The 25,080-nt window shown below is 40.1% G+C and overlaps 1 protein-coding gene across 2 annotated transcripts in view; it reads right to left on the reverse strand.

Annotated features, from left to right (window-relative positions):
• The window catches only part of LOC141807965 (rho GTPase-activating protein 20-like), a 172,813-nt gene that overhangs the window by 82,897 nt on the left and 64,836 nt on the right, over nt 1-25,080 (reverse strand). For both annotated transcript variants that reach the window (XM_074694181.1, XM_074694180.1), the window contains one exon: nt 10,757-11,018. In XM_074694181.1, the coding sequence (XP_074550282.1) occupies nt 10,757-10,870 (114 nt within the window). In that variant the 5' untranslated portion in view covers nt 10,871-11,018. The remainder of the gene's footprint in view (nt 1-10,756; nt 11,019-25,080) is intronic.

A 25,080-nucleotide genomic window follows, 5' to 3' on the forward strand; every position in this document is an offset into this window, starting at 1 on the left:
AAAGTTTGGGGTCATTTGGTTTCATCAAACCAACACAAGACAGGAAAATCAATGTGGTGATAGAGAGCATGCAGTGGGTATCTTAACCCTGATTGGTCCAGCTTTTGAGCAACTGTTTGTGGGTCATGAAAAGGGTTTGAAGACAGAGAGTTTGACCACAAGTTTGAGTTTCTTTTTTGGACTGGAAACTGAAATCAGAAAGATAACAGAGGATCAAACTCACCAGAAACTCCGACAGGAAATCTTCACATCTCAAACTTTTTAAACTCAATCTACCATTTTGTAATGTTAACGAGGCAGACATTAAAATCTGGGCACCCTGAAAGTAGAAAAACTGAATATGTTCGGGATTTTCCAAAATGCAGCTGCTGTGTTGTCTGAAAGCGTCTGACCTGAAACTTCTCTGCAATAAAAAACATTTTTCCTACTGCGTCTCGCCACTTTTTCCTGAGTATTTCCTGTGAATAAAACACTGCATGCACAATACTGCCTTTATTTTCCTCCTATATCACCTCAGTCGACGTTTCCAGAGCCTGCCGATGAATCACTTGCTGAAGTTTGTTTGTTGGGAATCACTTTCTTGTGATTTTTCCACCTTTTTATCTGGGTCTATAATTGTATTTTTCCTGCTTCCCACAGAGAAAACCTGAGGCAGCTCTCCTCTCTTGGAGCCAAACTGCGACCAACATTGTTATCATGTTTCCCACACTTTGTTAAATCTGTATATTTGGGTTTAAACTTCAAACAGCGAGGATTAAAATAAGCCCGTGCCTGTTTTTACCCTCAAAAACCCCTGAAAATAACCAAACCTAATGACCTAATTACTCTATGCATGGCTGAAGGGTGCACACACACACATTTACACACATTTAAACACACACACTCTGCAACAACAAAGTCAAAAGTCAGACTCTAATCGTCCATCTCCTCCAAAGCTCTGGAAACAATCAGGAGCGAGCTCATCCACGGCAGAGCTCTGTGAAGATCAGCGTCCTGATGGGGAGGGTGGGCTGTTGTGTTTGGTGCTGTTGCTATGGAAACGCAGTGACTGACACGTTGTTTGGCTATATGTACACACTCCTCAGCCTCTAAGCTGCACTTATCATCTCAGGAATTTTTACAACTGTTTGAATCTGGAGAGCGCTCGGCAGATACGGAAAATGCTGCGGCTGCTCAGCGGCGAGGGATTGTTTAGGTTTACTTTCTGCCAGAGTCATCAGGAAAAATGACTTAATTGGTAGCGTGTTTACTTAACCAAACAGATGTTGTGTAATTTTATGATGAATTGTTGAGAAAGGAACATTTGGATGAGCAGAGTATGATCATGAGAGCCTCGAGTTTCAAGGTCGTGTACGACAGATTTTCCATCAGGATCGCTCAGGCTAAACTCACTGTTTCTCTTTGGGGGATGATGGAAGATTTTCTCTTTTAGGCGTACTTTTTATCATCTATATTGTCTCTTATTGGTGTCAATAAGAAAGAAAGGTGATGTAAGTGACTTTGAACGTGGCATGGTTGCTGATCTGAGTATTTCAGAAACTGCTGATCTACTGGGATTTTAACCCACAACCATCTCTAGGGTTTACAGAGAATGGTCCCAAAAAGAGAAAATATCCAGTGAGCAGCAGTTCTGTGGGACAAAATGCCTTGTTGATGCCAGAGGTCAGAGGAGAATGGACAGACTGGTTGGAGCTGATAAAAAGGCAACAGTAACTCAAACAACCACTGGTTACAACCGAGGTCTGCAGAAGAGCATCTCTGAACACACAACACGTCCAACCTTGAGGCAGATGGGCTACAGCAGCAGAAGACCACACCGGGTGACCCTCCTGTCAGCTAAGAACAGGAAACTGAGGCTACAATTCACACAGCAACACCAAAACTGGACAATAGAAGATTGGAAAAATGTTGCCTGGTCTGATGAGTCTGGATTTCTGCTCCACATTCAGATGGTAGGGTCAGAATTTGGCCTCAACAACATGAAAGCATGGATCCATCCTGCCTTGTATCAACGGTTCAGGCTGCTGCTGCTGGTGTAATGGTGTGGGGGATATTTTCTTGGCTCACTTTGGGCCCCTTAGTACCAACTGAGCATGGTTTAAAGCCCACAGAAAAAAAAAAAGGAAAAAAAGAAAAAAACCAAGGGGGTCAAAAGAAAAAAAAAAGAAAGAAAGAAAGGAAAAGAAAGTGGGGGAGAAAAAAGGGAAAAAAGAAAATATGAAAAAAAAAAAAAAGAAAAAAGAAAAAAGAGAAAAAAGAAAAAAGAAGAAAAAAGAGAAAAAAGAAAAAAGAAGAAAAAAGAGAAAAAAGAAAAAAAAAGAAAAAAAAAAAAGAAAAAAAAAACTCCACAGCCATACTTATAATTATTTAATCATCATCATCATCATCATCATCATCACATAGCTAATCGCTAACTAAGGAAAACACTGCCTGCAGGATTGTTTACAATTCCCTTATTAGGTGCAATTTTCTCGACACAAAAGTACCTACTATAGCAAATGTCCACACCTATCACTCCCCACCCCAACCCCTATGCACACTTCCTTTTTCAAAAATGCATTATTTCATTATTATTTTGGTATAACTTTTTGTTATTATAATTATTACTATTTCTATATAATTATTAAGTGACCTAGTGACAAGCTGTGTGACTAACAGCAACAACTGTTGCCAGCCACAAAAATGTTATTTTCCTCAAAACAAAGGACAAAATGGAAAAAAAATAAATACAAGCCAGGATTCAGAGGGACTCAACTGATAAAATCATGTGCCTTACATTTCATCCAGACATCCTCACATTCATGCACACAGCAGCAGAGGGAGCTACCTCTCCCGCTGCAGTCGTAAAAGTTCAACCTGCCAAACGCCATCTCATCAAAACTTGATCCCCTCTTTTGCATCCTGTCGCTCCTTCCTTTCATCTCCACTCCTTCCCTCCTTTCCTAACAGCCTCACACATTCTCCTGCTCTTCTTCTCCCCTCTTTCTGACTCCCTACCTTCACCTCCTGCTCTCTAACCTGGGAACTCGGGGTCAGCGGGACGTAATCCCTCCTCTTACAGCTGGACTAATACCTCCTGCCGCCACCCGGACCTCTCAGACTTCACAACCTGCCGTGTCACGACCGGCGTCTGAAGCTCAGGAGACTTAATGCAACCTGACACTGAATCTCTCACACTGCTCTCTTTGGGTGAAGCAAATCTCTGAGGATGACATGTGGAGATGTCGAGCTGAGCCAGAACGGCCACCCATGACGGGGAATTCAGGAGGAAAACAGACTTGGCTACAGAGGATTGAGCAGTTTTCGGTGCTGGAGATGGCGCCGCTCTTATGAAAGAAAGTTCGTGCCAAGTTTTAAGAACTTGAGGGCAAGTGCGAGTCAAGTTTTACATCTTTCTAAAGAAGATAAGATCAGATATGATAAGACTTAACTGATTCTGAAAGTTTCTTCATTGCGGTTAGTTGTGTAAGTCTTATGTCATCTTCAGCAGCAAGACAAAGTCACGACTTTGATCCTTCCGAGCAATTTAGAGATTAGGCTACACCATTTTAGTGTCAAACCTTCTGGAAGCTTCCAGCCCTCTTCAGTTTACTCCTTAAAGATCTAAAATGTCAAACAGTGTGAAGTGGTTCAGTTCTGCAGACGACTGCAGCGGGTTATCTCCTCAAACAAAGACACAGTGAGGAGAAACTGACCCACACCGTCACGTGTTGACCTTCATATAGAAAGAGTACTAGACACACACACACACACACACACACTCGCACACAATATAAACACAGGCACCATACATGTCTAAGTACATATACAGTAAGGCTGATCTGTTATGACTTGGGGGCAGTAATGATACACCTGTAAGAGGCTGGAGATCACTTTAATGATACACTGAGCGTCATGCCTCCTGGACTTCAAACTCTTCACTTTTCCCATGTGTGTGTGTGCATGTGTGTGTCTGCATGTGTGTATTAATAGCTATATTACCAACAAAGCGTCAGATCCCAGGCTCTGAGCATCGTTGCATTGAACACAAACAGGCCGACATTCCCCATCATGCACTGCACAATGAGCCTGTCAAACTATCTGATACCTTTCAACACCACAACCTTCAAAACAACATAATCTGTGTTATTTTCAAACCAGGTATTATCAAAAACAACCAGAACTTGTAGAGAAAGATCATCTTTAGTCATATTTTCAGCCCAAACCTGCAGCAAGCGAATAAGAGAATGAGCAGTGATGATTGAGCTACCCACTCTTGAAGCCCATTACTGCCAGTTAAAAAGTCATAATTATGTGATCAAAAGTCAAAAATTTAAGATAATCGCGCTCCTGGCACAACAATGACATTTTGCAATCTTCAACAGGGTAACTTATTCCACCAAATGAACAGATAGATGAAGATAAACTTGATTAAAATCCTTTCAAGGGTGCGTTTGGTCAACATTATCCCATGTGTCTCAGCTAGCAAAAATAATACTTCATTTGTGGTATAGCCACAATTAAAGTACCTATCTATGTGCTTACAATCCATTTCTCTAACATATTAAACAAAAGCTTGAGCAAACTTCCAGATAAAGCTACTGCTTTTACTGTCTCATAATGATGGCTTATTTTTATTTCATGATTAAGACTTTTTATCTCGTATTATGACTTTTTTTGTGATAATTTGAACTTTTTATCCTATTATCATAACTTTAAATCTCATATCAACTTTTATCATATTGTCAAGACTGTATAATCTCAAAAATTGGACTTTTTCCTCATAACAACTTTATATCTCATTATTATGACTTTTAATCTCATATCAACTTTTATCTTATATTTAGACTTTTTATTATAATTAAAACTTTAAATCTCATATAAACTTTTTTTAATCTCAGTGTTATGACTTTTTATCTCACAATTTCAACTTTTATGCAATAAATTAGACTCTTTATCTCATATTTGTGTCTTTTTTATCTCATAATATCCACTTTTTCTCTCATTATTATGATTGTATTATCTCATGAATCAGACTTTTTTTTAATCTCATATCAATTTTAATCTCATTATCATGACTTTTTTTACTCAGAATTTAAACTTACTTATCTCAATTTCGACTTTTATCTCAAAAACATGACATATGATCTAGAAGTTAAGACTTTTTGTCTCATAATTTAGACTTTTCATCTCATAATTTAGACTTTTTATCTCATAATATCCGCTTTTTTCTTATTTTAATGACTGTTTGGTTTCATGAATCAGACTTTTAACCCATAATATCCACTTTTTATTGCATTATTATGACTTTAAACCTCATAAATTGAACTTAATTATCTCAACTTTGACTTTTTATCTCATTATCATGACTTAATGATCTGGTAGTTGTGACTTTTTATCTCATAATTTGACTTTTCATCTCATAATTTAGACTTTTTATATTATAATATCCACTATTGTTTTATTTTTATGACTGTATGTTTAAATAAATTAGATCTTCTATCTCATAATTTAGATTTTTAATCTCACAATACCAATTTTTTTTATCTCATTAGTATGACTTTTAACCTCATACTTTTAACTTAATTATCTCAACTTTGACTTTTTATCTTATAATTTGACTTTTCATCTCATAATTTAGACTTTTTATCTCATTATGTCTTTTATATTATAATATCTACTTTTGTCTTATTTTAATGACTGTATTTTCTAATGAATTAGATTTTCTATCTCATAATTTAGATTTTTAATCTCACAATACCAATTTTTTTTATCTCATTAGTATGACTTTTAACCTCATACTTTTAACTTAATTATCTCAACTTTGACTTTTTATCTTATAATCATAACCTAATGATCCAGAAGTTATGACTATTTATTCTATAATTTGACTTTTCATCTCATAGTTTAGACTTTTAATCTCATTATTATGTCTTTTTATCTCATATCGACTTTTTCTTATAATGACTGTATTATCTCATTAATTTGACTTTTTTCTCATAATTTAGACCTTTAATCTCATTATATCAACTATTTATCTCATTATTATGACTTTTTACCTCATAATTTCAACTTTATTATCTTAATAACAACTTTTCATCTCATGATTATGACTTAATGATCCAGTAGTTGTGACTTTTAATCTCATAATTTTGGCTTTTTATCTCATATCTATGACTTGATGATCTTGAAATTGTGTTTTTCATTTTTTTTAACTGGCAGAAATGGGCTTCCATAACCTTCAAATACAGGAGGGTGCAAACAAAAACCTAGAAGTAGATATTATAAAGTGTTTTGGATGCACTTGTTGAATTTTTGGTTATTTTTCTGTTTCTGTTGATCTTTTATTCAGACAGCATGTTTACTGGAGCTGATGCTTCCTGCCCTGCACCACTGCAGCCCCTCAGCCTGGTTTCAAACAAAGCACCCACCCGCCCGGCGCTCTCACTCCCCACAAAAACAGCATTCCTCTGAGTCTGTCCGGTCTGCGGGCCACCGCACGTGACGCCACCTGACTTCCTACTGTACACCAGACTCACGCTCCTGTAATCCCATACAACCAAGTTTTTATTATGTGTGCACAAAACGCCGCCGCCAACTCACTCTGGATGGAGTGTTAAGACTTTTTCACACCACTGAAAGAGGAACGAGGGAAAACCGTGACACACACACACACATTTTTATAACCTTTAATGTCATTTACACCACACACGTGACTCTTGACCGTCTCTGAGCTTCATGGCGATGAATAAAGAGTAGGTCATGGTGGGATTAGTTTGTAAATGTGCTGTTTATCCTGTGATGAGGAAGTCCAGTGAATCAGGTCAAACGGCCTCATGGGATGAGATGTATGGTTTTTATAAGCTGATAAATATTTATAGAAGTGGTGGAAAGTATGTAATCTGCACTTTGGAGGAAAGCCAGGAGTGTGATATATGACAGGAAGGCAAAGACATAAATAATCTTTAAATGTGACAATAACACAAACCTCTCTGAAACACTCTGCATTGACTGAACAATAATACTTGAGCTACTTTTAGAAACGTAAGCGTGTTGTTAAACTTCTGCCAGAGCTGATCGTGAACAGAGCTCGACGCAGAGCTGAAGAATCTCCACCACACGAGCCAGAAACGTGCCTCAGACTCCAGCAGGTATCACTTTGTTTTTAAGAAGCCTCTGCTCAGCGCTGACAATAAACAGGTGGAGCAGCGCTGCAGAGGGCTGTCGAGAAGTGTTTCAAATAGTATTTATATCCAGAGCATCTGTTCTGTTTTCTGTTGACACACTTAAAGTGGACTATAAACAGCTTCACATAAAGAAATACATCTCCTCTTGTATCCAAAACACTGTTTCATCTCTGACCTGGACTCTTCATGAAGTGCCTGAGGAGAAATGTCCCGGATAATGTGAACTGAGTGAACTTTTAATGTGTGCAGCATAAAACACAAAGCACAGACTGCACTTATTACTGCACAAACTCACAGTTCATGCATTAGACATTTCTCTTACACTTTGTTTAACAGCGTATCTGATCTGAGAACAGTGTTTCACTCCTGTGTAAGCCAGAAGCTGATTACAGAAATGATGGTTTAAGGTGTTTAAGGTGATATTTGACTGCAGGAACTTTCCCCCATAACTATTTCAACTGTCAACCTGGGACGGAGTTCATCTCATAGGTCCAGGAACTTCAAGAGATGAGGCCTGCAAGCTGAAGGTTTCTGATTGGTGGAGCACTCACGGTGTTTTTATTTCATCTTCATCCACAGAAAGATCACACACAGTTTCATTTATTTGCTAAGTTTTTTCTATTTGTTTTACAATTTTTAGAGGATTATTTATTTGTTAATCTATGAAATAAGATGTTTAATGGTCTGAACGCTGTCCGACCTGGATAATGCTTTGTTTCTTTACATTTTTAACTTGTTTGAATGACAATTAACCGAACTTTGTACCTTCAACTTCTTTGACTTTTAGCCCTTTAACCTGCAGCTCAACTGTTTAGTACAGCATTTTTAAGTCACTGTGGCCTTGTTCATACCTTGGTGGTTATTTTCAAAAAGCATAAAGCATCCCAAACCAACACGTAGCAGTGTTTTTCAGACATGCAACCCAATGCCAGCACAATCCGAATAAGAAGAAGAAGCAAAAACTCAATTTTCAGGCGAATACAAAAAATCACAAAACCAGAGTTTTCCAAAATTTTCACTTCAGCCCCAGTTTTAAGGAAACATTGTTTTTAATGATACAAAACTGTTTTTGTTTTGTTTGTTTTTGTTTTTGTTTTGGATCTTAGAGCTCCAACAATTTTTATTTATCTATTTTGTCTTTTACTTTTTTTTTTTTTTTTTACTTTTTTTGTTTGTTGGATGAAGGGTTAAAGGGTCAAAAATTAAATAGGTTTAATTTCCCGGACATTAAGAAAGTCAAAGTTTTAAAGGCTTACAGAAGTTTAGGTAGTGAAGGTAGTTTACTGAAAGGGTTCAGGAAGTTTCACCAGGATCTAAAAGTTCCTGGATCTTCTGGGATAGTTAGACTAAATCCAGAAATCTTGAATTTACGGGTAAAAAATAAGCATACGTTTTGGCTTTATTCAAAGAGGATAAGACAGTAAATTGAACACAGGAACATTTTCTGCAGAGGCGATACCAAACTGCTGCTTTTAACCCTTTATGACCTACAATACCAAGTCAACCACAGCATAGCTTTACATTTTTATCTGCTGTAGAGACAATTTTTGTATGAAATGTATAGACACATGTCCAGATGAAATAAATTAATTACTTAAAGTGCACTTAATCATACATTAATATATATATTTTTTTAAATATAGAAATGTCATGGCTGTATCCCTCAAAAATGTGAATGTAAAAAACACACTGGATTTCATACATACTGGATTTCTGCAAACTAGGGATGCACCGATATGAACATTTTGGTCGATACCGATACCTGATATTAATATTGCTGTTATGGCAGATAACTGATATTTACTAATATCAATATTGGTTAAAAAAAGAAAGAAACAAACAAGAAAAAACTATCTGAGATGATGTGTTGAGGTAGTTCAGAAAGAAAGAGTGGCACGATCATGAAAAAAGACGGCCATGGAGAGGATCAAAGGATGGTGCGCCCAGGATGAACGTGATTAAAAAAGTACGTTTTGTCTGTTTTTTGGATCAAAAACTGGAAGAGAGACATAAAAGAAGAGAGTCCACTCTTCTTGGGTAGTTTTGGTGTTTACATAGTCAGAGAAAACAAGATTATTTGGGTCTGGAAAGATCGTTCAAGATGCTCTGAAAATGCTTGCAGTTAATGAGTAAATATCGGCCAATACGGATATCGATACCGATATATCCAGCATCCCTACTGCAAACTGCTAGTAGTGAAAGGAAACAGCGCTCTGAGACATTTTAAAGAGGCAGTATGAGAGAGTAACTCCACAGATTTTATAAGCAAAAAAGAATGATCAGTCCATCTTAACTGGTTTCAAATCTATAGCCAATCAAAACTCAATATGCAAATTGGCCTGGTGGGAATGGTTTTGGTCTCAATCCTTTATTTGGTACAACTTGGAAAAGGATGAGGAAGCTTTTGTTTCACCTACATCTCTTTGCCAGTCTTTGGATAAGCCTAAAGTTAGTATTTCCAATATGGCGACCTCCATCTTTGAGTTTCTGAAACCAGTGAGTGATGTAACTAAAACTGCGTCCATGTTTTGTTCAGGTCTAAGCAAAGAGTGGATGTGACTGAAAATAGAAAGGCTCCATAATGAAAATCAAGTGTCCATGTGGGATTTTTTTCCTTTGCTATGAAAAACAACAGAAGAAAAGTGAGGTCTGGTTTATTAGTGACTGCTTTAAAACCACAGCACCAAGGTTTGGCTTGTGATTGAAACACATCCACTAATGTTTTCTACCATCAAAACGCAAACGTCATCATTCTAATGCATCAGTCTCATCAGAGCAGTGAGCTGGACCTGGAGGCAGAGATGTCTGCCAAGTCATGGGGCTTCACATCCTCTGGACCACAGACCTGCTGCAGGGTTAAGTTTTTCCCAGAGCAGAGGGAAAAAAACAGCAGGTTCAGCTGCGTCCACCGCTGAGGCCATCTGAGCATCTGGCAGCGCGGCTCAGACCCTCCTCAAACAGCTCAGCTCTTTCCAATCACGTACAAATCTCTTTAGGTCTGCGGGCTTTAGCAAAGGCAGAGAGAAGTGGCTGTAATAACGGTGGAACTTATCCCTCTAAATACCTCTGATTTAATGGGTACTTTGTATAGTATGAGGAGATTTGTATCTGCATGAAAAACACGCATTGTCTGAGGTTATGAAACGCAGATTAATGTGTTTTTGAATGTTTCTCAACCTCTGCTGTAAAGTTCGCTGTATGCTTTTAACCACAGCGTCACTTCTGTTTCAAAATGAGGGGTGTAGATAAAGTTCCTGGAACTGTTAGTACAGGTTTCTCTTCTGACCAGCTGACCTCATACAGGGTCACACACTCATCATGCTTCAATGGTGAATTTCTACGCCTCATTGATGCTCCTCAGCCGAGTCGAATCATGTGTCATCCCTGTTTTGACAGAGCTGCTCAGAAATGCAACAAGTGTGTGCAACAAGTGGAAAAGCACATTCTGGAAGATACCTGCGAAGTGTTCACTGAGATTTCAGACGTCTCCAGCGTCATGGATGAAATATGCTCACCCACTTCTGCACATGCTTTCAAAATCCAGGGGTGACTCGTGTGAAAAAGTGCAGACAGAAAGAAATGAAGCTTACTTTGATGTTGTAGAACTCCACGCAGCTTCCTGCTCTGCCTCTGGCGCTGTCCACCAGCTTGTCGTCCATCCCCGCTAACATCTCCACGTCTGGGAACCTCTGTCCTGCCGGCATGGTGCAGGTCTGTGGATGTGTGTGTCCGTCAGATGTCTGAGCTGTTTGCTTTATTCCCCTCCTCCTCCTCCTCCTCTTTCTGTGTATCTCCTCTTCTTCCTCCTCTACTGCTCTTCTATTCAGGGCTCAGGTTCCTCCTCCGTCACACCTGCGGTTAGACAGATCCATTGATGATAAGAAACAAACATAAAGTTTGATGCTACTTTTCTTGTCGTCTCAGCCTCTCAGCTCCTGCCTCTCTCTGTCTGGTAAGGTGTTTGGTCCTGTCCAGTCGGTCATCCCAGCCCCCTCCCCTTCCCGGTCATTCCCTGCTCAGACAAGCCCGTCTGGTCCCATTGGCCAGTCAGGTGGAAGAGGCCAAACAGGGGGAGGGCTAAAAGGGGAGGTGTTAGGGGGGTGACAGCGTCCTCTTAACAGCCACAGAGCGGGAAATCTTTCATCCCTCATACGTGTGTGACTGCAGGAAAAATGTGAACCAGGCTCGTTTTCCACTGTGTTGTTTTCCACGACCTCCTCCTCTCTACTGTCCCAGGGTGCAGGGGTCACCCTGAGCCTCCTCCTCCACTCTGAGGCTAATCACAACAAGAAGGAGCCTGGGAAACAGAGAGAGGGGGATCTCTGCTGCTGAAAGATGTCCGAATTAACCGGGAGATGAACAAAACAAGCAAAAATCTGCAGCGTAAATGAGCAAAAACCACAAACAAACTGAGGTCACTGGTAAAATAAACACTGCTTTGTCTGTGTGTGAGTGTGTGTGTGTGTGTGTGTGTCACCCAGTGCTTGTCCCACAAACAGTAGCTCTCCTCCACCCACTGCTGCCCCAGTAGCCTTTGCTATTCAAATGCCCTGTGCTGATGGGAGAGTGGGTGGCATTGTGTTGAGTCATGTACTGTAGAAACACACACACACACAAACACACACACACACACACACATTTGAATGGGAAGTGTGTGTGCATGTATCCACTGTCCTCATGAAATCTCTGCTCCTGCGTCTCTGTCTGGTCTCACTGTTGGTACGACGGATGAATGAACTGTTTTTGTACGTCTGCTCTAATTATTATGTTTTCATGCAGACACTCAGCTAAGCTAAGCTAAGCTAAGCTAAGCTAAGACAGTGTGAACCACCTTTAACCACATTTAACATTTTGTCCATGCATGTTTTCTGGAAGCAAACAGGTTTGGACCAAAAGCTGCAGTACCACCAAGATCCACAGAGGCAGTGTTGAGCGATGCAGCTAAAACAAAACAAACCGAACAGTTGGGAAAACACCAGAAGTTTTCAGGAAATATTGTGTGAGATAGCAAGAAATTATAAACATGTCACCTTGTCAAAGAAGTGAGACTGTTCGTTAGAGTGCCCTCTACGGTGGCTGGTAGGTAACAACTTGCAAAAGCCACAACTCAATGGAAGCACAGCTACAGCTTGAGTTAAAAGAGGTCATCTTTGAAAATTTTCCCAAACTTTACTATGCCAAGGCCCCCAAACAGCATTTGCTCCTGGCCAAGGACCCTCCTTTAGAAACCAACAAACTTCAACAAACAAACTTCTTTTATTCACTTTTTAATATTTATTACATTTTTTAGGATAGGAAATTATAAACAAACAGAAGCCAGACTCTGTCAGCCAAGGTGGGATACTCCTGTCTCACATGTAGCCAATACTAAGTAAGACAAGAGGAAGAGCTTCAAAGTTCATTTATTCATTTTCTGAACCACTGATCCTGTTCAGGGCGGCGGGTGGCTGGAGCCTATCCCAGCTGTCATTGCGCAAGAGGCGGGGTACATCCTGGACCCACCCAGCCACTCACAGGGCTGACACACAGAGACAGACAACTATTCCCGCACACACTCACAACTACTGACAGTTTAAAGTGTTCAATTAACCTGATGAGCATGTTTTTGGACTGTGGGAGGAAGCCAGATGACACTAAGAGAACACAGAAAGGCCAAGCCGGGAATCAAACCAGTGACCTTCTTGCAGTGAGCTTGCAGCACTAACCGTTGCACCACTATGCACACACTTTTTAGCGAAATAACAGGCACAAACCATCAGGTCGACACAGATCATGACATCGTCATGCCGAAGTAGCAGACGTCACATGGGGTGCAGTTAGCTACAAACAGAAATGTATGAACAGTTTTGGCACTTTACATGTTATATGTTCAAGACCAATGGTTCTATATGTATAAACAAATTACTATATATGAATATAATTGATTAAGTAAACTCAAATAAACTTGGAAACCAATGTTCTAATGGATGATAATCCCATCTGGTTTGGAAAAGTTGTGAAATTAAGTTGAATGTATTCTTTTTAGATGTGATAGATATAGCTATAATGCTAACGTAAGGGCTTTACTGGTTCTAAAAGATGAATATATGGTGACACATTACTGTTAAATATTTTTTATAAACATATATATATATATATATATATATATATATATATATATATATATATATATATATATATATATATATATATATATATATATATATATATATATATATTTAACAGTAATGTGTCACCATATATATATATATATATATATATATATATATATATATATATATATATATATATATATATATATATATATATATATATTTATATATATTTATATTTATATATATATATATATATATATATATATATATATATATATATATATATATATATATATATATACATACAAAACTAATTTATCGCAAATTAAGTTAAAAAATAAAATAATGCCTTCCTTACTTTTATAACTCTTCTGTGGATGTTTGGATAAAGTTTTGGTAGAAATCCACCAAAGTTGGCCTCTTTTAACATCTGTGGTGGCTTTTGCATATTGTCTGACACCTACCAGCCACCGTAGCCCCCTAGTGGATTTACTGTATTGTGGCTGTATTGGCAAATTCTGATGTTAGCATTTTGATGAAATATAACTGGGACGGGAATTAGCCAAAGAGCACAACCCAGTTTCCTTTTTCTCCTCAAATATTTCAAAGAAAATAAAAAACTTGAGTGGCTTTCAGTCCAAAGAGCAGAAACAGAAGCTCTGATTAACTAAGTTTGAAGTTTGAGATCCTCTCCAATAGTCAGAAATCATAAATACTGTATTGATCCCTGGGGGGAAAATGTTTTTTAGTTACAGCTACACCCTTCAAAAGTCTTAAAAAGAAAAAGCACAAAATATAAAGTTATAAGATATGAGAAAGTACAAAAATGGAAGTATACGTGTAATGTGAAATATGATTATGAACATTCATTAAGGATATGGAATAAAAATAGAGACATAAATGATGGAATATCTCACATAAATCAAACATTAAAAGTATTTTTAAAATAAATCTCCTCATTCCTGGAAAACTTGGAGTCTTCAAAAACAAATTTTTGAGCATACAGCCTCATAAAAATGACGCATAACCTCAAATAGTCGTCATAAATTAACTCAGAGTTATGATCTCTGGCACGTAACTCACATATTTTTTTAATTTTCTCCCTCTCTGCTCATTTTCTTGATGAACAACTGCATTAAAGCCACAGAGTGAAATATTCTCCATCTGATATAAGCAGGAGATAATTCTTCTGGAAGATTTGGAATAAAATCTGAGTGGATCTCTGTTTCTGAGTGTTTTATGCCGTCTCATTAATCCTGCGCTGACCCTTCGCCTTGTCCCCACTTCAAAATCATCCCACTTGTTGTGACGAGCTGTGAACTCCAGGAATCAGGCATTAAGATAAGATAAGATATTCAGACAGCATGTGAGGGCCTGTTTGTGCTCTTTCTCTGGACTCTTCAGCTCTGATTGTTTAGGTTTCAGCTGTTTATAAAAGCGACGTGTATGAAGGGATTATGCTCTCTCCATCGTCATGATGGAAGAATGAGAAAACTGGGAAACTTGGACGGACGTCTCTGGAAATATGTAAATATCTATGTACTATCTGCTGTTCCATAAATCCTGAAAATGTGATGAAAATAAATCTGAAGAGTGGAAAACTGGAGCACTCAAACGAACACTGAGTGCACATGTAAATGCAGGAACCTGAACACCGTGTTCCCTCAGAGTCAATACGACACAGTGCTCTTCAGAGTGATGCATATTTATGACCAACAGGAACATGTGTTCACATCCTGAAGCTGGTCTCGCTCACAGAAACAAAGTGAGATTTCATATCAAAGAGTCCGTCTTTCATAAGCAAATGGGAAACCGAGTGACTGTCCAACCTTTGGTCCGTGTGTGGATCTGACTAATTGGATCATGACTCACTGGAGCTTTTATAACGCCTGACACGGACACGCAGACAATGGGCTCGGAGCAGCGATACGAGATGTCTCATTAGCGTGTGCTTGGTTTTATAATCAGGCTCAGATCAACTGTCTTTGATCCTTCTGATGACCCTGATGTCATTTTCATCAGACTAACTTTACTAGGTCAGAGTCATTCATCACATTAGACCAGAAAGAAAACTCGTGCAAAACTTTAGACAAAACCAGGAAACATAAAGCACGATCAAAGCCAACCACTGGCTGCCTGATTTGCCCTTCAACCAATCAGAGGTCAGGGTTGACTGCAGGTCTACTCGCCTTCAGTTCAACATGCTGCTGGCCTGATCATGTCAACTACAGAGTAGGGATAGGCGATGATTTTCGAATAGATCATATGACGATGGCTTTGTCCTGTCTGCAGCAGGTTGCAGTTTTATGCCAGATACTGGAGCTGTTATGCGTCAATTTCACAAGAAGTTGTGCTCAGAAACCACCTAAAATGCCAACTGACTTTCAAAAGGCCAGAAATCAGCTGTTAGCAGCTTGTAGCGTGTCAATGCTAACTGGTGCTAGGCCGGATGTTTCCCATAAAGTGAGGAGAAGGAGGTGAGGACGACGTGCTGGTTCTCAGGTGTGAGCTAAGAAGTGATGGCATGGACCTGTCCTTCCACCCATCGTTATTGGGAACGTAAGATCTATCTCCAATAAGACGGACGAGCTAGCTGTGCTAACCCAGCAACAGAGGGAATACCAGAAGGCAGAGCAGCATCATGCTATTCACAGACATGGCTAACAGAGCTAACACCAGACACAAACGCCACTTTTGTTTTCTTGATTGCTGCTGTGATTCCTCCTGAATTTCCCCTCTGGGATAAATAAAGTATTTCTTATTCTATTCTAAACGATGTCCAAACCAGATCGTATTTAACTTGACTACGGCAACAAACTCACAATGAACGGAGCCAGACCAGGAGTCAACTGGTTGGAGGATTTACAGCCAAAACGAGAAGAAGGAGACTCTCAAAACTGATTGGGAAGTGCGGGAACTCTTTCAAAAAATGAAAATGAGGTACAGTGCAAGTGGTATGCTACGTCACCCAATGAGTAAGTTTCAAAGTCTAAAACAACCTGAAACTCATGGACGTCATCAATCGTTAGAGTTTCCTGCTCTTAATTTTCTGTCAGAGGAAAACAGCAGCTCAGAAAATGAGCCTGGAGTTTCCAAATCATTAAACAGTCAAACATGAAGGATTAGAGTTTTTACAAAGTTACGCAAATATTTACACACTGCTGCTGCTGTTGTTGTTAATTGTATAATCTGCCCTGATACGGCTGGATTACCAGGTTAAGATTAGTTCCAGGTCGGTCAATCCAAAAGCAGACTGACATGCACAACTTCCTAATTTCACAAACACCGATTCACTGCAAGAAACTGAAATCTTGTCAAATGTTTTGGTCTCATTTTCAGTAAAAATGTCTTTTTTGACTTAATATGAGCCACATTCACCTGACCAGTCCAGCATTACAAACTTTTCTTGTTCCATTGGCAGTTTTTTTTACTTGTAGTAAGTTCTTCAGACATAATTTTTGTCTTTTAATGACTTACATGGTTCAGGCGGCGGTCTCAAAGGCGGGGCCTTGGCGGCCTGATCCCCGGTTACGGAAACTGGCTTTTGGGACAATCGTTCCCAGTCAGGGTTGGACTCCGCCAGGGCCCTTTGTCACCGATTCTGCTCATTACTTTTATGGACAGGATTTCTAGGCGCAGTCAAGGAGCGGAGGGAGTCAGGTTCGGGAGTCTTAGGATCCCATCTCTGCTTTTTGCATATGATGTGGTCCTGTTGGCCTTATCGTACACTGACCTCCAGCTCGCAATGAGGCGGTTTGCAGAAGAGTGTGAAGCAGCCAGGATAAAGATCAGCACCTCTAAGTCCGAAGTCAGTTGGAAAAGGGTGGACTGCCCACTCCAGGTCAGGAGAGAGTCTTTTCCCCAAGTAGAGGAGTACAGGTATCTTGGGGTCTTGTTCACGAGTAAGGGGGAAAATGGAGCGAGGGATTGACAGACGAATCAGGGCGGCATTGGCAGTGATGTTGACGCTGTACCGGTCTGTTGTGGTGAAGAGGGAGTTGAGCCAGAAGGCAAGGCTCTCAATTTGTCGGTCAATCTACGTTCCGACCCTCACCTATGGTCACAAGCTGTGTGTAGTGACCGAAAGAACAAGATCGTGGATGAGTTACCTCCGCAGGGTGTCTTGGCTCAGCCTTAGGGATAGGGTGTGTCGCTCAGACAGAGTAGAGCCGCTGCTCCTCCACATGGAAAGGAGCCAGATGAGGTGTTCGGGCATCTGGTGAGGATGCCTCCTGGACGCCTCCCTGGGGAGGTGTTTCGGGCATGTCCAACTAGGAGGAGACCCCGGGGTAGACCCAGGACACGGTGGAGGGATTATATCTCTCGAGTGGCCTGGGAACGCCTTGGTTTCCCTCAGAGGAGCTGGTGTAAGTGGCCGGGGATGGGGGTCATTGGTCTTCGCTGATGGCACTGCTGCCCCGCGACCCAGATCTTGGACTGATCAGTTGAACGTGGCTCATATTGAGTATAATAAGAAATTTTTTACTTTAAACCAGACAAAAACACTTGATAAGATTTCAGTTATTTGCAGTGTTGACTGATAAAAACTGTCACAAAGAGACACAAGAAGTTAAATATCTTGAAAGCAAACACAAAAGTTGTCAGAGTAAGCTTGTTTTTTCACCAAAGGTGTGTTAGTTTCATCTTGACTGTGATGACTGTATTTCTGCATTCCCTAAAGTCTGGCCTCTTATTAATAATTCGTTTTCTCGTAGGAGTGAAAGGAGCTGTAGCAGTAGCTGTAAATTCTCAGCAGGTGGATCATCGAACTGTCAGCACCATCATCCCCGCCATGTGCTGCTCCTCCTGTTCGCAAACATAAATCAAACGTGAAAGTCAAGAAAATATGTCTCCCTGGAGAGATCCATCACCCTCCTCCTCCATCGTCACGTTTTCTTATTAGATTTTGACAAATCACCTGCTCGAGTCATCCGGCTCGCTGCGAAGAATCCTGAGCAGCTTGAAGGAAAACGTCTCCTCTGGACGGATCTTTATCAGTCTGAAAACAGCCGAGACTGACAGCTGATGTTTCCACCTCGGGTCACTTAGTGAGCAGCGGACATCTGGCACGAGGCCCCATCACACCCTCTCCATCTTCATCGCTCCTCCTCTTCCTCCTCTCTCTGTCTCTGGTTTGTAATAATGCTGAGTGGATTCCTCTTTTTTCCAGGCCTGTCTTCCCTCAGAGTGTTTACCCATCTCGGATATTTTATGTCCGCTGTAATGAGAACTGTAAATTTTGAATCTCGCCCTGTGGGAGGGATGGTTTTCCCCACTGACCACACGTTGCGTTTTATGATAGTTCACAATAATTCTTCGATAATATGCAGAATAAATTTTGATTTAATGGTTTAAATACTGAAGTGAACCTCCTTTAACTTGAAGCGACAGAAACCCACCCACAGATAAAGATGAAACGATACCCTGCCGGTCAGCTGATGTGCCGTTGGACGCCACAGATCAGAGTAATTAACCTTACTGTGATTGTAATAAATGTAAAAAGGGGAAGTCTCATAAATGTGTCATAGATTTGTTGTTCCACATACAGACCGTCCTACTTCACGTCTGACTCTGAAGTATGAATTATTACTTTTAACTCCTCCCTTTTACCAAAACTTGTCTATAATTTACCGTTTGCAGCCGATTGAAGCCTGAAGCCTTTGTGTGTTTATTAAGTCAGTGACAAACAGCTTTGTGACAACATAATCAGTGTCTTTATGCTGGGAAGTGAGCAGATTTTGGAGACATTGTGGCTGTGCAGTAACCATGTGTCACTGTCAGAAGAGGGGGATGCTGGGTAAGAAGAGGAACAAAAGGTCAAAGGTGAGTCACACACGTAGAGCTGATAAAGGCAGACAGCCACACAGGAGGGATGCACAGGGGTTATCTGTGTGTGTGTGAGTGTGTGTGAGTCAGAGGGATGCAGACGGCCTTTCATGTTTGCTGAGGATGGCAAAACAGAGGAGGAGGAGAAAGGTTTCACATGTTTAATCTTTTTTAAGCTCTTTTATACTCTTTTTTTTTCTTTGTCACGTCTGTAATGTGGAAACATTTGAACATAAATACACTAAAAGACCAAAACATCCTACGCTGCATTTCATGGAGGCATGAAGTCTGTTTAGGTTGGACGTTGGTACCACATGCCAAAGGAGACATAGGAAGAGGCTTTTCTCACACTGGAAAAACTGAAATCTTATCAAGTGTTTTTGTCTTACTATCAGTAGAAAATGTATTTTGAGACTAATTTGAGCCACATTCACCTGACCAATTCTTGTTTCAAGTAATTCAGATCTCATTTTTGTCTTTAAATAACTTGAAACAAGACATTTTTTCTGCACTGGTCAGGTGAACGTGGCATAAATCAAGTAAAACAAGACAATTTTTACTAAAAATAAGACAAAAACACAAGGTAGGATTTCAGTTTTTGCAGTGCATGTATGGGAAGCAGTTGAAAAATATGTGTTTTAGTTAACTTCAGGCACCAAAATAGAAAAAAAATCCAAGAATGCACAAATGGACTTGAGGTAAAGCTTGGAGCCATGCATGAACTTTCCAAGGGTAGTTGATCTAAGCCACAGGAAGTTCCTAATTTAAGAGATATTTGATTAAGTCCTCTATCCGACCAGCCCTCCACCTGAAGCAAACTTTCTCAGTCAGTGCTGGGGCTGAGCTAGTTTATCGGTTCTGCAAAATAAATCTGTATTTTCTTTCCACAGAAAGTATCAGTTTTTCAGCCGCGAGCATCGATACATTTAGTCTTATTCAAATCCCACTTGTTCCGGCCGGCTTTCTCCTCGCTGCCCCTCACCCTTGCAATTAGGTCAGCCAGCCACTGGTGTCGCTGTTACACATCTAGATACCGTCTTAACAAGGAAGAAGTCAGTTTTCAGTTCAGTTAAATCAATACAAGTCAATGTAACAGTCACAAGATGTCTCCAAAATCATATTGTTCCTTTAAAATCTTTCAGGAAATGATGCAAGTGTATCAAGTCATATCGAATTGTACCACTGGCTGAGAATCGTGATTTATATTGGATTGTGAGCTGAATATCTTGAACCGTACCATACCGTACCGTGTCGTACCGTATCGAAAAATTAGTGTTTCACCCAAGCAGCAACCTCCAATCTAAGAACATGAGACAATGCTGAAGTGCTAAAATCTGCTGTTTCTCAAGTGTCTGCTTGAGGCTGGCTCCGGAAGTACAGGAAGTCACAAACACACCAAGCCAAAAAAAGCTGTTTTCAAGCAGAATTTTTTTTTGTAACTTGGCCGTTCAGAGGATATCAAGTTTGTGTGCTCGCCCAATCAGAGCACAGATCGGGGTCACGTGACCGACAGGCGTCCTATAGCTGTACGCAAAGCCCTTGCCACTACCAATATGGCCGCTATAGCCGATCTGCTTCATTTTCCGTTTAAGAAACAAACGGGTGACATCAGGGAGACTACGTCCATGTTTTGTACAGTCTATAGTTTCACCTCAGCCCTAGTCAGTACGTTTACATACAGCTTCAGAAATCAGACTATGAGCTTAGTCAGCATGAGATCTTTTGACTTTTGAAATGCATGTAAACAACTTAGTCAGATCAGGACGGGACTGAGCATAGCTTGATTGACGCACCTCGATAATGCGATTGCTATCAAACTGTGGACTCAGCAGGGCTCGGTACACCTTGGTGTTCAGCCAGAAGAGGAAGTAGAGGACCATGATAAATAAGGTTGTTGAGCTCATACAGTCTATGGCTCCAACACAACAAACACCATGGCACATATTAACATGAACACATAAAGAGCCGCAGCTGCATCTATCTCAGCCATCGTCGTTAGATCAAGCTATGACCTTAGTCAGACTGCTGTGTGCATGTTAACACTCTGAGTGTTTTTGCTCTGTCTGTAGCAGAATTTTTCAATGGGTTTTTGTGTCCGGCAACCCAAATAACTATCACACGTGTCATTCTGACATGGTACTGATATGTAATTTATCATTTTATGCACCCGAAGTTTCTTGAATTGGAGTCACTTCAGATATTTTTGTCTGATCTGGCTGATGTTGAAGTACCAGAGTTTATTGTTGCGGAGCTAAAAGAAGAAAAAAAGCAACAGGAAATAAATGGTTCAGATGAAAAAGTCTGTTCAAAAGCCCAAAACTGCTCCTGAGTTGCCGCTTGAGGCTGACTCCAAAGGTAAGTAAAGATTGTCTGAATCCTGGTATGAAACAGGTTTAGTCTCTGCAGCTTCTTTATGGATTAAGTTTTCAAGTGTTAAAGTTACGTAAGTTGAGGGAGTGGTTGCTCAAAATGTCAGGTGAGTGTTTGTGGTTTCTCATCGTGTGATGCCTGAAGAGAGGTCTGTGCAAAAACTGAAATCTTATCAGGTGTTTTTGTCTTACTTTGAGTAAAAATTGTCATATATCGGATACGAGCCAATCTGCCAATGGAACAACAGAAATTTGCTTGAAACTAGAATAATGTCTCAATACGAGCAACTTTCCCTCGTTCCATTGAGTCTAAAAAGACATTTTCTATTGAAAATAAGACAAAAACACTTGATAAGATTTTAGTTTTTTCTCTTCTTAATCTGTTGACGGAGCTCTGCAGCCTCCAGCGAACAGTTTTGATGCAGTACTCCGGCCCCTTCGCTCAGCTGCAGAGCTTATTAAGTGAAATTACTCTTAAACGCTGAGTTGAGCAAGAGTAAACACTGCGAGTGAAAGAGGGATTGTTTCAGTCGGAGTTTCACCTTTGTATAAAGAGGCTGTGACCACACACTGCAGCTATATGTTCAGCTGAAGTGGCCCCTGGTGTCTGTACGTTACTAACAACAGGTTTCCACACATTTAAGAAACATCCAGCCTCATATAATCCCACTAAATCAGAGAACTGAGGAGAAATCTCATGTTTACTTTCTGCTAATGTTCCTCTTTCCCTCCACTTCACAGGTGGTGAATAAAAAATGTCAGCTATTGTCCACTGTTGGCTGTATTTTTAGTGCTCCCCCCCTGGCTTGGCTTGGCAGACGCCCTGCTACGGTGCCCTGCTTGGCAGTGGAAGAGGTGGAAGCGAAATATTTTTCATTGTTTGGTGTGGATTTGTTTGGCTGACCTGCCCGTGCACCAGACCTGCAGAGCTGAGGGGTTAGAGAGGTGTGTAGGAGTAACGTGAGAAGAGGGAAGCATTGGCACTGGGAGAGGTGAGAGCTGAGTGTGTTAGCTCTGCTGGTTACAAACCAGGAGGACGTCAGCCAAGAGTGGCAAAGTTAAGACCTCGTTTTGGGTCCAGGTTCAAGGTTTTTTTTTTCCTGCAAAAATATCCTCCAGAGGCAAGGAAACCTTGAAAGATGTCAACACAAAAAGTTCCTATGCAGGACGATTGTGCTTTATGGGAGTTTTCCTTTCAGATACAAATTTCAGAAATCCTCTGCCTCAGATCCTTGGGTTGAGTTTTGGTCATTGTGCTTTGACAAAGTGACTTATCGATGGATTTACAGAAGAAAGCAAGGTGGAATAAGCCAAAGTTCAGGGATTGTTTTACACTTTAATAGAAGAAGAAAATTGCAAGGCTGTTAAAACATGTTACTACTTTATGCATGCTGGGTTTTGTAATTAATCACATGCAAATGTAAAGTGTAGAAACAGCTACTTGAGACTAACTTGTCTACTCTTTGTGGCTGGTCATAGTTTTCTAGATAGTTTTTCTCTAAATAGAAAGATTAAAGGATTAATTCAGTACAGGAAGTTCAGGATATAATACATTTCTAATGGTATCTTTTGCCGTAACGTTGTTTCTCTTCAGACCTCATTTCCAGAACATTTGAGCAGCGTTTTCTCCATGCTGCAGGGCGCAGAAAGCAAAGTGTCTGTGAAAATGCAGACTTGTCAGTTATTTTACCATCTCCGTGTGAAATCTGCTTTTGGATGTGAGATGAACTTGTGACCGACCTGACCTAGAGCTCTCTGACAGGAGGGGAGACAGTCAGACGAGCAAGATTCAAGACTCCACAGTGAGTCAACAGTCCAGTTATTCAGGGCACAGCTAAAAAAAAAAAAAAAAAAACATTTTCACCAAGTTGTTCAGTCTGGTTCGTCTTGGTATGGCTTGTGTTTTACAGCATTTTCTTTCGACTGACACCAGGACAGGTCCCAAAATTACCAACCCATACCGTCCCACTTTTTGGGGTGCCAGACATACCGAGCTGACCCCAGAAGGTGGAGCTAGAAACACTGAAGGCTGTTGAGAATTGTCACTTCCCGTTCAACAGCGGTGATAGGGAACCACAAATATGCTCTTTGTTTACTCTTTGTTGGATTTATTAGTGGGATACATTGTGTTGCGTTGCTGTACCATCAAATTATGAGGGAAGACTGAAAAGTTCGTAGCCTGACCAGGAAGGAGTTAAGCCACAGTGATGAAACTTGGCATTAGGGATGGGTACCGAATTAGGTACTTATACAGGTACCGACCAAATTCTGTCAAAAGTACCAGGGACCGACTCGCGTTAAACCAAACGGTTCCATGTTTAGGTACCTAAATGCATCCTTGTGACTGTGAGTGAATTAAAGAGTAGGAGATTTTCCATGCTGGACATGAACACAACATTGCAAGGTTATATATTAAAGAATAAATATGTTAAATCCAAAAAATCAAATATTTTATTATTAAACAGTTGACATGTTTTACCACATAAACACAAAAATCGATTGAAAATTGGTACCGTTAAGTACTGATACCAATTTCCACGTACCTGGCATCGGTACCATACCATTTCAACTATGAAAGGTACTCATCCCTACTTGACGTGCATTAAATTCAACATTTTCTGACACTTAGGACATGGTTTATTTTTAAACCATAGACTGTATATAGAGTGGACAGCGTGGCTCCACTATTCATCATCGTACGGTTCTGAGGCCAAAATACCCTGTCACAGGCCCCCGCCATTGGCAGCAGTTGCAGCCAGAGTCTGTGCAGTAGAGACTGTGAGGGATTCTGGGAGAATCTGAGTGGAGCTGGGTGACAAAAACAATTTTTTTTTTCTTTTGAGAGTCTAATCACTTCTTGACTCTACCTCCTGACGTATTTTACAGTCTCTGAAAAAAATACACAAGAACGTCAGCTGTCAATCATCGCTAAACGTTACATAAAACTTCGTTTTTAACCACTTATAACTAATGAAAACGAAACTTTTCAGAAAAAAAGAGGACTTGAATACAAGACAGCCAAATGATATCTTCAAATCCCAACAACAATCAGATGTGAGAAACGTCCTTGGAGGTTAACCCCTTTATCTGCAGATATTTGATAACACCACAGAGCCAAATTTGATCTAATTTCACAAAATGTCTCTGGTTCTACTTTTCAAAGTCCTCAAACACTACTTCAGAGTCAGTTAATCTGAATTAAACAGTGCCATAAGTTTCAGGAAATGTTGAATTTAGTGCCTTCCAAGTTTCATCACTATGGCATAACTCCTTCCCAGTCAGGCTACAAACACAGACAGAAGAAATTGTGAAATACATACATTTGACCCCCTGATAAAATCTTAGACACATCCTTTCTGTCTCTATCTGTTTCCTCTACAAAAAAATGTAATTGTACAACATCCGCTTCTCTTTCGGGGAACTTTGAGCCACACTTATATTTGATTTAGAGACTTACAGCTATGAGTGGCTTCTTGTGTTTGACAGAAAGTGTTTCTTCCCCAGATATCACATTACAGGAAAAAATACATCAGGCTGTAAGGAGTTAAAGTATAGTTTGAGTTCGGAGATATTCCTTTAATATTAACAGATAAAAAGCTTTAGCTCCAGCGAGCGGTTGAACCC

Source organism: Halichoeres trimaculatus, unplaced genomic scaffold (genome assembly GCF_033239565.1).
Source record: "Halichoeres trimaculatus isolate MK-OKI-2021-1 unplaced genomic scaffold, fHalTri1.1 fHalTri1_scaffold_19, whole genome shotgun sequence".
Classification (NCBI taxonomy): domain Eukaryota; kingdom Metazoa; phylum Chordata; class Actinopteri; order Labriformes; family Labridae; genus Halichoeres; species Halichoeres trimaculatus.